This window comes from Vidua chalybeata, chromosome 5 (genome assembly GCF_026979565.1).
Source record: "Vidua chalybeata isolate OUT-0048 chromosome 5, bVidCha1 merged haplotype, whole genome shotgun sequence".
In the NCBI taxonomy this organism is placed as follows: Eukaryota; Metazoa; Chordata; class Aves; order Passeriformes; family Viduidae; genus Vidua; species Vidua chalybeata.
The window spans coordinates 14,013,381-14,028,667 of record NC_071534.1 but is presented as its reverse complement, the minus strand read 5'-3'; the positions used below and the strand labels follow the sequence as shown (position 1 = coordinate 14,028,667).

Sequence of the window (15,287 nt, the reverse complement as noted above, 5' to 3'; positions counted from 1 at the left end):
TACATAGTCTGAATACTCCTCTGCCCAAGTTACTGCCTGTGGACAGCTTGCATGGGTTGCTTCCATACTGATATCACCAACCAGCCATTTCTTTTTATGGCCCTGAGGTCTTGGATCCCTTCCCATGCCCATAAATTCAAGGACACTGATGTCAGCTAGTGGCTGTGCTGGGGAGGCCCCACCTGGAACTGGGATCATCCTTCATCTAGGAAAGGGGTGTGTGGAGAGCACCCTTTTGCACCTGCTGGCTGCTGCTGGCTGTGCACTCTGCAGGGCTACAGCCGTGTGACCAGCACGGCTTTGCTCACCAGCTAAGGCAGAACCTTAGCCTTTCAGCATAAGCAAATCCTCAAGCCATGCCTAGAGGTTCAGTGTAATGAAACAGAACTGCTGAAAAATGGTAGGTTATTTTTGTGGAAACTGGCGGTAGAAATGAAAAATAATTTTTACTAATATTTTCCTGTTAGTTTTCAAACTGGGTAAGGTTTATGATCTGATATCTGAAAGGATAGAAAATGTGAGAAAATATAGTGTTTAGGAAAAAAGACAACCTTTCATTGTAAGAAATGTCAGATTTTGGTGAGTGTAAATGAAGAATACACTCTGTTGTTTTGTAGTTGTATCAGACCTCTGTGATTGAAATGCTGAAAATCATTGGAATTGGTAAGGGTCAGACTGAAGGGTTTGTCTTAATTTATGTAATAGGACTTCTTCTTGGCTGTGTTACTTTGTTGTAACTTTTGTGTGCCTGTGCCCTATAAATCTTAATTACTATTGATATATGCCTTGTTGCTTTTATGGTCTTTATACTGCTATTAGTTTATACATTGCACCAATACTTTCTTCTGAGACTCCTAATTTACAAGTGTTTCAAAACCTATGTGAAATAATCTATATTAGCACAATGAATAAGCTGGAACATTACATTTCTCCCCTTACAATACTTAAAGTTGTTGATAAGGTTGCGAGATATACACACACAAACACAAATAAATTTAAGGGAACCTTGTAAAAGACCACTGGTAGGCCTATAACTCTAACAGTTTTTTCTTTTCTTTTGGTATTTGTTTGTCTATGAGATTCTTGTTGATAACATCATGCCTGGGCTTGAAAATTCTGATATCCATAAAATTGTGAGCCTGAGGTGGTTACAAAACAGAAGTGGGGAGCTACTTGTAGCTCAAGCAGAGGCAACTACTTTACTACTTTGTAAACCTCCATATCAGACCAACCCAAACCCGGCTACCAAAACTGATTTTGGTTGTTTTTTTTTTTTTTTTTTTTTTTAAGGCAAGAAGAGGGGCAGCTTCATTTAGCAGTGACACTTGAGGCCAGCTGATGATGAGTATATTGATGGGCACTGAAAGGGAAGAGGGTTTCAGTTTATTCCAGCCCCAGAGCAGCCTGTCTGCTATAGGGTGTCTTCTCCTGTTCTGCCAGGTGTCTGTGACATTGAGGTTCTCTTTGCTTTTGTTGGCTTAGGATTGATTTATGTGTAAATGCTTCATAGATATAGCTGTATTGGTAAAGAAAAATCCTGCCCTTCATACATATAATTCTAGTAAGAAAAGATTGGCTACAGTTATGCTGGGGATAAAGGCATTAATTTTGTTCCAGAAAATTGCATTGCTATATAGCAGATTAGGAATTTTTATTGAGAGATGTTGTGTCTTTGCTGTTCAGTTCTCTAGTGATCTCATGCTGTAACATTTTCCAGTAGTGGAAGTTCAGGCAGAACTCCCCCTAAGATACTAGGACTCTACTGTGTTGATACAGCTTCCAAAAATATTACAGAATAAGCTGCTGCTTATATATTCTTGCTAAACTCAGGTCCCAAGGATAAGAAAATGGTACTGTGTGATATCTCATAAAATTCATTGATTGTGTAAGAATAAAGTAGAAGACTTCAATTTGTCAAAGACTGCCCCCCAAATTTTGTAATGAATAATGCCTTACTAAATCATGTTTTTAAAGCCCCAAAGAATCATTATGAATATTGTTTAAAAAACACATTTATTTGTTTAAAATTATATAGTAATAACCCAGAAGTAGCTTCTTGACATATTACTATATTTAGATATGTAAAGGGAGTGTGTTGCTGGATACTTATTAAAAATGGTTGACACCAATGTACCTAGCATAATAGAAATATCTATGCTCTGGGGTTTTTTGTTTGCAATTTCTTGCCTTTAAAATATTTGTTGTTAGAATCAGGCACTTGGAATATTTTCACAGTTAGATGAATTGTAGGTGATCATCTTTTACATTTGTGAGAGAATTTGAACTTCATGTCCCTGTAACTTGCATCTCGGTAGATAGAAAGTCACTGTAATAAAACTCAAAGGGCTATGTTGCAACAACTCTTACCAGGATAAGGTGTAGGATTACATGTATAATCATTAATTTTTCTGTCCTCGCATAACCCATCTATGTTTTCTGGTTGACTGGCAAGCGAGTCCTAATTCTTTATTTGACACTGTCAATTCATATGGAAATAATTGATGTCACACATTTAGTATGACATAACTTATACAGAGCCATCACCATGCAATGCACCTAATAGATGAATAAAATTTGACAGGTTCCTATCCAGCACTGTCTGCTATCTCTGTGTGCAGCCCTCAGCACAAACTGAGCTGGGATTCTGTGCAGCTATGGCCATAGAGCAGTAGAGTGAAAGCTGCATGTATTAACTTACAGAGCCTTGAGGAGCTCAGATGTCAGCTACCCAGCTACATGCCACCTCAGGGGGACTGCAGGCACTGCTGCAGAGTGGGTTAGGGTGGCACATTCCAAGAGCAATTCTTGTGCTCCTGGACTCTGTCTACTGTGCTTGTTTTAATTTGGGATAAAATATGGCCCTGACATAACCACCAGAATATGAAGTAATAGGAGATTCAGGCTGATTGTCTTCTGGCAACAGCCTGAATAGTTTGGATTCAAGTTCTTATTTGTGTTTTGGAAGGGGGTATACCGTTATGTGCCAGCAGGCTGCAGCTGTTTGTCCTGCATGCCTTGTGACAATGTCGAAGTGGCTGATTTGGGACTAAGGGACTGAGTACATTCATTCTCAAGCAGCCACAAATCACATACTATGAGGCAGAAGAAAATTTGTAAGCTGATTAGTAGCAACCATTCACGTTGCTAGAGGGAGAATTCTCTACTTGTCTCTGCAACATGGACTATCTTTAATGTAAATAGCTGGGCTCCAGGCAAGTTCTTGGATATACAGAACAGTTGGCATTTCAGTCTGCTACAAAGGTGGCTCTTATTCACAGCATTTGAAATGCAAAATACTGCCACCATCCAGTAGGTACTGTTTGCACTATCACTGTCACTCAACAGCAGCAGTGAGAAATTATGTAGCTGAATTTTCCTAGGTTGTATGAGAATAAGGAAAGGCCTTGAAATTACCTCTCATCACACAGCAAGGGACACACAATAGTATGCAAGGGAAGGGAAAAAGAAGGAGAACTCCTGTTTCCCTGAACTGGAATTTTTCACTTGCTTCTCTATACTTCACTCCCTATAAGTGCATCTCACTAATATATGAAAGTCTTTGTTTGGCAGTTTTTTACTGTGTAGAAAATGCATACTCACAAAGTGTCCAGAGGTATTCTATTGTGAAAGCACATAAAACATTTCTTAATCAGGAGAGGATAGGGGGAGAGGGGTTAATTTAAAATTTTAGTTTGATATCTGAAAGTTTATCAGCATCTTCTGAATGCTTGTCACAGCTTGGCAATACAATCTGCAAGTGTTAGTGTGATGCCATGGTAGCTTATGCTGGGTACAAACAAGCAGAGTATCTCCTTTGCTGTGGGTGTGAAAGGCTCATGCTTTGGCAGAAGAGCTGAGAACTGTGACAGTGCACTCAGGGCTAACTGTAAGACCAATGCCACTCAGCACTATCCCACTTGACCTCAGACTTGGAAATGACTAACAGTCTCTTTTCACGTAGACCCTTTCCCTGGAGGCTGGTTGATGAAAGTTTTTGGAAAAAGATTTGGCGGACAAGTTAAAAAGTCTCTCAAAAAAAGCCCCAGTATCCTGTTTAGAGTACAGATGTTACCATTGTGGGACAAGGGACCTTCGTCTTCTTCCTGTTTGTACCTTTGCCAACATACCTTTGACATCAGATATTTAATTACTCCCCATGAACATCAGAACACAACATTCAATAATAGCACTTTTAATTCTGAAGGAGTTCAAGGTTCTCCACATGAGAAAGATGTGCCATGCTTCTCCCTTTGCAGATAGGGTAGTAGAAGTCCAAAGAATTAAAGTAAATTGCCAAGACCCAGATTCATGATAAAACTGGAAAGACAGTTGGGGCCAGAACTTGAGCCAGCCTCCAAATGAGAGAGTTTCCATGTTTTCCACCTCTATAAAGGTTTGTTTGGGTTTTTTTTTTTTTTTTTTTTTTTGTTACTTCCCAGTGTGTGTGCATGACACCATCTAGGTGATTGTATTGTGTGGGAGCTGGGTTTTATTGTTTGGGTTTGGCAATCCCAAAAGTGTACTGGCACTTCTACTCCCTCCATGGCCTATGCATAAGTCAGTATGGAAAATTTATGGCTTGTAGGTGGGAGTGCTGTGTCTGCTCTGCAAGCATTACACATAGTCATGGGGCAAAAAATGGATGACAAAGATGCAGTCTCTGAAGAGAAGAGTGAGACAGGAGTCATATTGAGAAAGCTCAGGCTCCAGCTGACAGGCCTCCTTTGGAGAGTGCCTCTGCTGCACCTCCAGAGATTTGGTTTTCCTAAATCATGGCAATACAGACAACTGCAATATTGATGTCTGACCCTCTGAAAACCAAATATAGTAGTGAATACTGGTGTGCAGTGATCATAAGTTTTTACTAGATCTTCTGTTCCTAATAGGCATCACTCTTTAAAAGGTCACTTTAATAAGGTAGGCAAAATAATGTAAATACCAAGAGTTAAGCATTGTGGATCATGCCAGCATGCTGAAGTGAGGGAAAGCACTGGAAAAGAATGCCCACTGACAGCTGGGCACTGAGTGAGGGATTTTGAAGCATTTGAACTTTAAAACTGGCAGAATGGATGGCCAGAATGATTTAACATTTTATCATTAATTTAAGCCATAGAAATTAATGTTTAAAATACTTTTTGAGAAGAACAAAGGATAAGAGAATGAATCTATGGACTACCATTTCTATCTAAGTCACTGTGAGTCCAGCCTCATGCTCCTGCTGCTGTCTGGAAGAATTTGCTCTAGTGGAGTTAAGGCTCAGAAGAGAGCAGGTGCAGTGTGTGGGAAGAACATTTATTTAAACTCTGTGGGCTTTTGAAAATAAGAGTGAGAAAAGTACCCCATGAAGCTCTCAGTAGTACTGTGGTGTGCAGTATTCTGCCACGTTCAGGGCGTCACGTCTCTGTTTTGGAGTGAGACTGGAGAGCTGTACAAACCAGCTGTGTGTGCAAGAGGCGGGTAGGTGGTCTTTGTTCAGCCAAGCCAAATGTAATGCATTCTGCAAATGTGCCATAGAAAAAGAACATGCTCCTGCTCCAGCTCAAGAAGGACCTAGTGGCCCATGTGTGAGAAGGAAAGATAAAGGGGGAAAAGAGCAGCCTTTGGTCAGAGAATTGCATTGCACCACAGTTTGACATAAATTCTGAAGACACAGACTATTTAAGTCCAACGTATGAAAAGAACCACTTCTTTAGATGTGGCACTTGCAGATACTGTCAAAATTACAATGGCTCCTAATTCAGCTTGTGTGAAAGGACTCTCCTGACCTGTGAGACCAATGCCTCTACCCAAGCAGCTGTTTCTCCCCCACTATAACTTGCTGCTGCGTGCAGCAGTGGTTCCTAATTGACTGGCCTGCTGTCCTGTGGTCACAGCTCCTCCAGGAACCACCCAGTGCCAGAGCTTTCGCTGCTGGCACAGGAGCCAGGAGCTGTTGTTTCTGGTATGCACTGAGAGCAGTGCCCAAGCAACAGATCCAAAGGCTTGGAAGCCTGTTGGAAGGTGTGACTAATGCAACACTGGGGTCTTATGAGACCAGCTATATTATGCTCTCTTCTTAGAGGCTACATCAGGACAGAGCTTTCTTTGTAAATGTAGTAGTATGTATGTTGATACTACCTATAATTATATGTTGCATATTCCTTCCTCTTCTTATATTGAAGAGAAGTTTCGCCATTTTGTGGCTAGTCTGCTGGTACTATTTAAATAAGGCTGATATGTAAATAAAACTCTTAATATTTTGAATAAAGTATGATTTACAATAAGCCTTCTATTACTAAAACATCAGGCAGTTGCAGTGTTTTATGTGTCCCTATTCCAACTGCTTACCCTTTCTATGCTTTGATCAACTACCTCTGGCAAGTCTTTAAAAAAACCCTGAAAGTTTCTGAGGAAATAAGAGTGTTTCATCCTAGGTCCTGAAAACCACACATTCCTGTTTGGGAATGTGCAATTATTACTTCAGTGAAAACCCCAAGCCCCACAAAATTTGCCTATTTAACTTTTTACTCACCTTTACCTCCGGAGTTCCTCACCCTCTGGCACATGAATTAATGTTCATGTCTGAGCTGAAGGACTGAAAAAAGAGTTCCTATTTCTGTTTTTTTTTTCCCAGCAGCCTTTTAACTTCAGATAACTCATTCGGCTTCATAAGAACTGTAGGAAGGGTGGCAAGTCACCATCCATGTGCAGTATCTAGTGTTAGTTTGGTACTTTGAATACTGCATTAGGAAAATGGAGCTTCCTTTCGTAAACCCACTCATTGCTTACTTTGGGATAACCTTGTTAAAACTGATGTTAGAGTTGAAGAAGAAACACCTGCCAAGAAGGTGAGGTTTTGTATTTCTTTTTATTTTAGAATTCCAGGTCTTTAATTTATGAAGACCTCATTACTTGAAAACACTATTGAGGTCCTCATGTCAGATAATTAATCCCTGATAGTACTGCTATGTTGGAACATATGATTCCAATTAAAAAAACAAATGGCGACAGAGAAGTATTTTTTAAATCTGCCAGGTCCTCCTAGGGTAGTTAACTATGTTTATATACACACGTGCCTCGGGACTGTTGCTGTCTCCAGCTAGAGAAAAAAAACAGTGTGACCTGTGCATGAGCATGACAACAGCTGTACCTAAAAGGCGAAGTCCTGCTACTCCTGCAAGGGAGTTGGCCTGAAGGAATTCCAGATTTACTTGTATAATAATTAGAGATCATAACTCAACAAGTCTGTTTCAGAAAGGAAAAGAAATACATTTCCTCTACTACTTACTGATTATAAAATAGTATTTTAGTTGCACTTTTCAGTGGGTTAAAATGTGTTAAAGTGTCACTTAAATGCATTCCTCAGCATAGAAAGTGTGAAGATAAATGTGCAGATCAGTCAGAAACTCCACTCAACTCTTAGGAATTTAAGTGCATTGGCATACTCATGCCCTGGAAAACAAGTTTTCCTGGAGCATTCAGAAGTATGGTTTGAAGCTCCCCCGTGCCAGGATATTTAAGGATTTATCTCACATAGGTAATGTGCAGAAAATGGGGCTGAATTGGTTGCTGTGTTCCACTGACCACTTTGGAAAAATGCAAGCCCTGATTATTTAGCTGGTTTGACAGAATGTTGATACCATTTTATTGTGAAAATGTCTGGGCATCAAGGGCTTTTAAGCAGCAGTGCTCAGTTGTGTCCAGGGCACCTTAGGCTACCAAAGTCAAAACCTTACAAGTGAGTCTGCCCAAAACTGACAACACGATACTTCTGGTTTCTTCCTTTCTTTCCTCTTTGGACTTCTGAACCTTTAGGATATGCTGTGCTTTTTTTTCACTGTAGCAACGGGGTTTAGATTTGTTTTAAGGGAAGTCGAGATTGCTTGATGGTAACTCCCTCCTAGACCTGTATCGGACCCAAACCAGCGGCGGTCAACAGGAGGAACTGTCATCCCTCTGTCATCCCTCCCTGGTCGTGTCCCAGCTCCTGCTGTCCCCTCATACACGACGGCCTTGAAAATTAAACAAACGAGGGGACTTCTGGCCCAGTCCCTCTGGCTAAGCTCTCTCCCACCTTCATCCCCTCTGAGGCGTCCTTCCTTTTTCGAAGGAGGGGGACACCCCAGCTGCGGCCCCCTCGGGACCCGTGCGGCGGGACGCGGAGCGCCGAGGGGCGGATCCGGGTGTGTGCGGGCTGGGGAGCAGCGGGGCGGCCGCGGTGCGGGCGGGGCCGTGCGGGCGGGCGTGCCCGGCGCTCCCGCGCGGCGGCGGCGGCTCCGATCCCGATCCCGATCCCGATCCCGCTCGGTCCCGCGGCCGCGGCTTGGGCGGCCCTGGGCGGCACCGCGGCCGGCGTGGGGCAGCGGGCAGGAGCAGCAGCAACAGCAGCACAAACGCACGCACAAGCATGCCGGGCAGCGACACGGCGCTCGCCGTGGACAGGACGTACTCGGACCCGGAGCGGCACCGGCGCCGCAAGACGAGGGTAAGGCGGGTGAGAGCAGGCGGCCCGGGGAGGCGGCGGCGCTGGGGCTGCCTGGGGGATTTGGGTGCCGAGCTCCGACAGGCAGCCGCCAACCTGCAGCACTTTCCCCGTGAGGTCTCCACGTTTGCTAAGCTGACGATCTAAAGAGAAGGGTTTTTTTCCCTGTGTGATTCTTTCATCTTCATACTCTGAACATTTTTTGGTGTAGGAAAATGAAGTGAAACTGGATATTGACTTCATAGAAACCAATATTCGAGGTATCCCCGCAATCGAAACTAGAGGGATACAAGTGTAATAGAGAACTTACTCACCAGAGTGAACTGCGCCGATGATTTAATGCCGTGACTCTGTCTTTATCACAGTGGTGAATACTAGGGTTTGGTTCTGTTTCTCAAGGTTTGTTTAATAAACTCTGGAGCAGGTGATTGTATCTGGCAGCAGAGAATTATTATGGTTCCTTTTATGAAGTTAAAAGAGGGCTGTGGCAGGAATGGAACTTGATAGAAAAAGTGTACCTGTGTGTTCTAGGGATAAAGTAAGAATATACTATATGTCCATGATGTATGGCTTTATGGAATAGTTTTTCTTAGTCTCCTGCCAAGTTAATCTTTCTTTATTTTTGTGTTTTGTTCATATGATATACATAAACATAAACATGTATAGGCAAAGCTTGTGATCCTTTCATGTGTTAAGTGGCTTTTATGGTAAGGGTTCTGTTGATAAAGGCACTTTGCTTTTTTGTTTAAAATTCTTACCTAAATGTTCAGCTCAAAGACGTGTAAGAAGTGGCCCTTTCTTCCCATGCACTGCAGGAAAGGAAAAACGAGCTGACTTGGGATATTGGCAGAAATTCTGTTTTCTTTTCTGTGCTGAGATCTTGGGTCTGACAACAAATTAACTTTATGGCTTGAAGTGTAAGGATCAACTATTTGTGAGGCAAGATCTTTTCGGGGGAGGGGGGTGACTGGGGTAAAGGTTTTGGGGTTTGGGGGTTTTATTTTCCAATACTGCGCATTTGCAGTATTCTTCATCCCTCCTGCCCATTAATTCACAGTGATGAAAAGGAGATGGTGTGATTCAGATTGCTTCAGAATAATGAAATATTTTAAAAATAGGTAACCCTATACACTGTAGCATTGCTACTAGAATCTACAATCTTCTTCACACTGTAAGGTGGTCACACATGCTAGTAATATTGGAGTTAACAGTGTTATGCATTTCCTTTGTTCTTCTCTGTTGAAAGTTGAACTGATTAGTTTCTCCTTCATTGATTGTGCTGTAAGAATAATGACTATCTACCTAAGTGTGGCCATGGGGAAAAGTTGCATATCTTCATAATTTTTGGCATATTTAAAGGTTAAACTCTACTCCCTACTCTAGTTGATTTGCTTAAAAGTATAAAGCATCATGGCTAATGCTGTGTTGTTTATTGAACTTGTATATTGACATTTTTTTAAAAAAAACTCATGTTTAAGGCAATTTTATAAAAGCATTGGTCTTCTGTCTGATTTTGGATTTCTTTTAATCAGAATTAGTGTCATCTTCCCTTCCTGCAACCATGAGGACTGGAAATACAACTTTATACAAGTTTAGAGTTGTATGTAATTGTGATGCTCCAGGATTTGGGCTTTACAGGTTGTGTCAAATATCACAGAACTTCATGGTAAGACCTTGTATGAAATCTGTTTGTGCTTAGTCCAGACAAATTGGAATTTTTCCAGGGTAAATTGCCTGGATAACTTCAACATTTCTCTTACTGACTTAGCCATAGGGGTAGAAATGGTTACATACTGGAGCAGCAAGAACTGGTGGTATTATGTAGAAAAAAGCAAGAAATTAGAATGCTGGTTTTTATTTAGAGACTGAACAAAAATCATCAGAGAAGCTGAAGTTAAAGCTGCCATTCCCAAACACGGATGGAGAAGAATAAAGTAGTGCATGAACACAACAATACAGAGCTGGTAGTGGGGTTCTCAAGAGCCTGAGCAGAATAGGGAGGCTTGCTGTGTGAAGAATGCCTTGGAGCTGGATTTGGTAGCAGGATAGGACATGTTGTAAGTAAGGTGAGATCCATTTAATAAAGTCTGGGGAAAAGAGAGGTGTTAAAGTAGAAGCTGGATCTCCTAGTCTGTATAACATAGGCTACTGAGTCCAGTTTTTAGGGACTCAGTTTTTAGGAACTGGGTGGGTTTTAAAGGAATTCTCCAGCCTGTAGGTTACTGCATGTGTCTTCTAAGCCCAGCTAAGGATTTTCCTTATGAGAATGTGACACCTTTTCACTGGACAGGTAAAATGACAGTTCCAGAATATTGTGTATACTGTAGGAAGGCATCATTAAATTTAGTTTGCAGAAGTGCTGGAACAATTTACTGTAAATATAGCCTTTTTGAGTTTGTAAATGATGAGTCCAAGGGGATTTAAACATTTTTGCTGCAACCAAAAAGCTTCTTTAGTGTATAGCAACAGGTCTGCTCAATACCTTCTTGAGACTGTTTGAAGTATGAGATATTGTGGATTCTGCTAATAATTCTCCATATGTCACATTTTGGGTGACATTCCCAATGGCTGAACAAGAGGAAATACTTTATTGAAGTATAGTTGGATCATTCTTAACTTAGAGTCAGTGTTGCTGCTGAAGGCCAAATATTGAAGGAGAGGCTGTTCTCTCTTCTTGGATGTTCTCTTCCTTGGATGAATCACGAGAGAGTCCAGCTATGCTGTGCATGGCAGTACTGAGTGGGCATAAAACCACTATTACATGAAGTATAATGGAATTAGTGCCTTACAGTTCTGCTTTTACGTGGTGGGTATAGATTTATAGCCACGTGGTTGCCTTAGTTCTGGAAAATCATCCATCTCCAGATTTAGAAAGGGTGTCCTTCAAGGAGACGTTGCCAGCCTCTCCTTGCTAATAGTACCTGGTCACTATAATCTGGATTACTGCAGATCACTCTGGTGGTACAGGTGAAATCTGTGGACAGTGCAGCCATGCAAAACGTTTCCAGTCTTTTCTGCTAATGTCAGTTGCTGCAGCTTCACTGTGCTTAACATCCACTACTAGCTGATTCCTGCAATACTTCAAATATAAATCTTCGAAAAACTTTCAAAATCAGGACCTAAGATATGAAGTAGAACAATTTGGGAACAGGAGTTGCATTTTTAGGTGTTATGAACAAAGTACTACTCTTGCTGGAATGTAACTGGCAGGATAGTTAAAAAAGTGTCATAGTGCTTTCTTAAGGGACTTGATTTTGCAGTAAGCATTGTGATGATCAGTAAGCCCATGCAGATGTCTATGCAATTGCAATAGTTCATATTCCTGAAGCTCAAACTAGCCTGGCTATGCTAACCCATGCCTGTGGTGACTTTTGCTTCAAGAGCACTGTGTCAGGGCTGCCTTTCAAGGTTCTATAAGGGTCTGTTAAAGCTTTTTTTTTTTTTTTTTTTTTTTTTTATCTGTTGATTGGAACATTGCTCTTCACTCTTGATGTCTTACCCATTACTGAACAAGAACTCTCCGCATTTCATCAGGAATATAAATCTATATGCATGGCTTTGGAGGAGAAAAATCCTTTTCCAATACAACTAAAACACACAAATTCCTTAACTGCATCCCAACAGAAGTCTATGTAGAAGTCTACTTGCTTTTAGTAAGTACCAGATGGGTTTGAGAGAGACACAGGAAAGCCCAATTGATTTCTTGCACACTGGAGCCTATTCAGAACTTTCTCTTTATTAGTGGAAAACAGAATTGTAAGAATCTTTATTTGAAACAAACGCAAAAACCTTACCTGGAACAGGTGTGGTTTGTTTATTAAGAAATAGAGAAGTTAATTTCAAGCTTCTTGTTCTTTCAGCCTTAGTGAGACTAGCAGCAGAATCAGTGGTTTCTTGGATGATTTAATTCTTACACGATGACACATATAAAAGGCTTACACTAAAAAAAAAAAAAAAGAGCCCAGAAATCCACTTCCTTTCTACTGATGAAAAAGCATTCTGTGGAATGTCTCTTCTCATTTTCCGTGTCTCTCTTATGATCCCTCCCATTGATCTTGTCTATAGGCAAGGCAGACTTTAATAATCCCTTCTCATATGTGTGTCTTTCTAAGCCTCTAATCACTTTCATCATCTGTCCTTGAATTCCCTTTATTTCTTAAAATCTTCAGTAGGTTTGGAGGAAATGACATAAAGGAACCTAAAAGGATTAAAAACAAACAAATAAAAACCCCAAACAGAATACCCCACCAAAGCAAACAAAGCAAACAAATTGAACAACAAAACCCCACCAAGTATAACCAAAACAAAAAACCACTCCACCCACAGTTTTACAAGACAGGGAGATTTAATCTCCCGGTGTTCTTTTAAATATAAAGATCACTGTAGAAGACATGCCTGTTCTGGGCTCTTGTAACCTGTAACCAAACCTCCCAATATTTTGTGCTCTAAGACCTTACACACACTTTTCCCCACAGTTCCCTCAGGTTTGGATATAAGATGAAAATAATTTCATGAGACAATTTTGCTAGGACCTCTAAGCTTTGGTTTTAAATCCACAGTGTAATTAGAAATGTGTGAAACCTATCAAAAGGTAGCCTGCATGATCCAAGGGAATTGGAAATAAAAGAGAGAAGCCATAATTATAATATGAACCCAAAAAGACTGACTACTTTGTTAGAAATGAAGAAGAGCCTGGTTTGTTCATTTAAAACAGTAAACTATTGATTATTTTGTCATTTAGAGCTGTTAAAAAAACTTCTTATTTTTTTATTCCCTAGTGCCAGAAAGGAATATTAAGAAGTTTCCAAAGTTGGAAGTTGTTTTGTTTTTTGGGTTTTTTGGTTTGTTTTTTTTTTGTTTTGTTTTGTTTTGTTTGTTTTTTAATTGGTTTTTTTTTTTGTTTTGTTTTGTTTTTTTTTTTTTTTTTTTTTTTTTTTTTTGTTTGTTTTTTTTTTTTTTTTTTTTTTTTGAGTTTTGGAATTAAATACACCCAAAAGCTAAAGGGTAGTGTTAGGTCAAATTAAACAAAAGGGAAGTTGTTTCTGTATGGCTTAGTTTAGCATTGCTGTGCTCCCCTGATCCTGCAAGGTGAACTTCTCTGGTAGTCTTGTAGGCTATAAAGGTTGTGTTCTCACCCACTTCATCTTTTCCCTAAACCAATAAGACAGTTTTAAACAATAAGTAGAATGGAGGATACATCTTCTTTTTAAGGTTTAAACTAATTTTAAGTTTGGAATCTTTATACTTAAACCTTTTATAATTTTTGGTTTTCACCTGGAAAATTCACATCTCTGAAGACTGTAGAGTCTTTGCTGTGCTGTTGATCCATCCTCATTGCAGTGGATGTTTACAGGACTGGGGAATTCTTATCACCTTTTCAATGTTAGTTATGTGTATTTTAAAAAAGTCACTGGGGGAAAATTGCCAGCTTTCTGATTTGCTTTCCTTTTGAAGGATATGTAATTGTTCTTCAGTCAGGTTGCCAGCAGTGATGCTGGGGGATGGCAAGAGCTCCAGATCCCTGCCTTGCTTATTGTCATCATCTCTGTAGGTAAGGCTTTCACTAGGCACCATCTGGGTCTGCACAGGGGCTGAGCCTTCAAGGTTTTGGTGGGTTTGACATCTAATCTTGTCCAAACGAAAAAGATTCCTGCTGCATATTGTCCCATTTTGGTTCTTTTGGGAACATTAGCAAGTGTGCAGCTTTCATTTTCACCCCCACAGTAAGTATGATTTTGGGAAAGACTTGTGTGGGAGATTAATTTCTTTGTAGTGCTGGGGAATGGTGGAACATAATTCTCCCTTTCCACTTATGTATCCAGGATGAGAAACTTTACAAAAGAGCATTGCAGTATTTACTACTGAAAGTTTTCTGTTCTTCCCTTAGTCTGAAAGAGGAAGGATTAATATGCAACGCAAAAAATTAGCCTGCCGATCTAAAGCCTTCACATATGGGACCAAGTATGTACTGGAATATCTTGAACCTTACCAGACGCTCAAGTGAGAATTCCTCTAAAGAATTTGTTACTGTAGAAAGCTGAAATTAGGCTTTTTGTTTTCAAAAAAAATTACAGAAAAACTTAATATTGAGAGCTTGCTCACTTCATTATTGTTCTGTTTAGGGGTTGCAACTGGATAAAATTCCAGAGGGCAGAAGTTTTGGAAACCACTGGTACTAATATTTTCTTACTTACCTCTGTATTGGACAGTGTATTTCAATTGACCTTTGATATAAAGTATTTAGCATCAATTCTTGATAATTCTCAGTTAGCCTTTACTATAGTAGATATATTTTCCTTGGCTTTTCCTACTTGTGTACAGTTTATGTAACAGTTGCCTTCCTTTGTAAATACTTGTTTCAGTAGCTCTAGATGAAGAAGTTATACTGGGGATGCAAAGAATTGACACTGTGCTATTGAATTAAAATGAATATGTGATTCAGGTAGTGTTGAATTAATTGGAAACTTTTGATTAATATCAGGGGCCTATGGAACCAATCTGAGATGAATTAGAACAGACGTTTGGAAACTTCTCTATATATTAACTGTTCTTTACAGGATGGGAGATGCTGCTTCCAGTTGATATTACAATCTCCTTTAGCTTAAACCAGAATGGTGTAGGTGGGTTTTTAACTTTGTTATGCTTTATAAACAAATGATCTTGTAGTGGGTTTGGCTAAAAATGTATAGAAACCTGTTTCGTTTCCTCACAAAACTGTGATAAAAAGAGCAGCCACTGTGTGTGCATCTAAGGACTGCAGCAATTAAACACTCTAATTATCTATGTCATGTGATTTTTTTTTTCTTTTTGGTTGAAGTTAGTAGAA

The 15,287-nt window shown here is 40.1% G+C and overlaps 1 protein-coding gene across 4 annotated transcripts in view; it reads left to right on the top strand.

The window, feature by feature from the left end:
- Window positions 1–15,287, top strand: part of TMCC3 (transmembrane and coiled-coil domain family 3) — a 133,408-nt gene that overhangs the window by 79,315 nt on the left and 38,806 nt on the right. The window contains exon 1 of one of the 4 annotated variants that reach the window (XM_053943220.1): window positions 8,362–8,464. The exons of the other annotated variants lie outside the window; for them this stretch is intronic. Within the exon in view, the coding sequence (XP_053799195.1) occupies window positions 8,387–8,464 (78 nt within the window). The 5' untranslated portion in view covers window positions 8,362–8,386. Of the gene's footprint in view, window positions 1–8,361; window positions 8,465–15,287 lie in introns of those variants that run through there. 4 annotated transcript variants of the gene reach the window in all.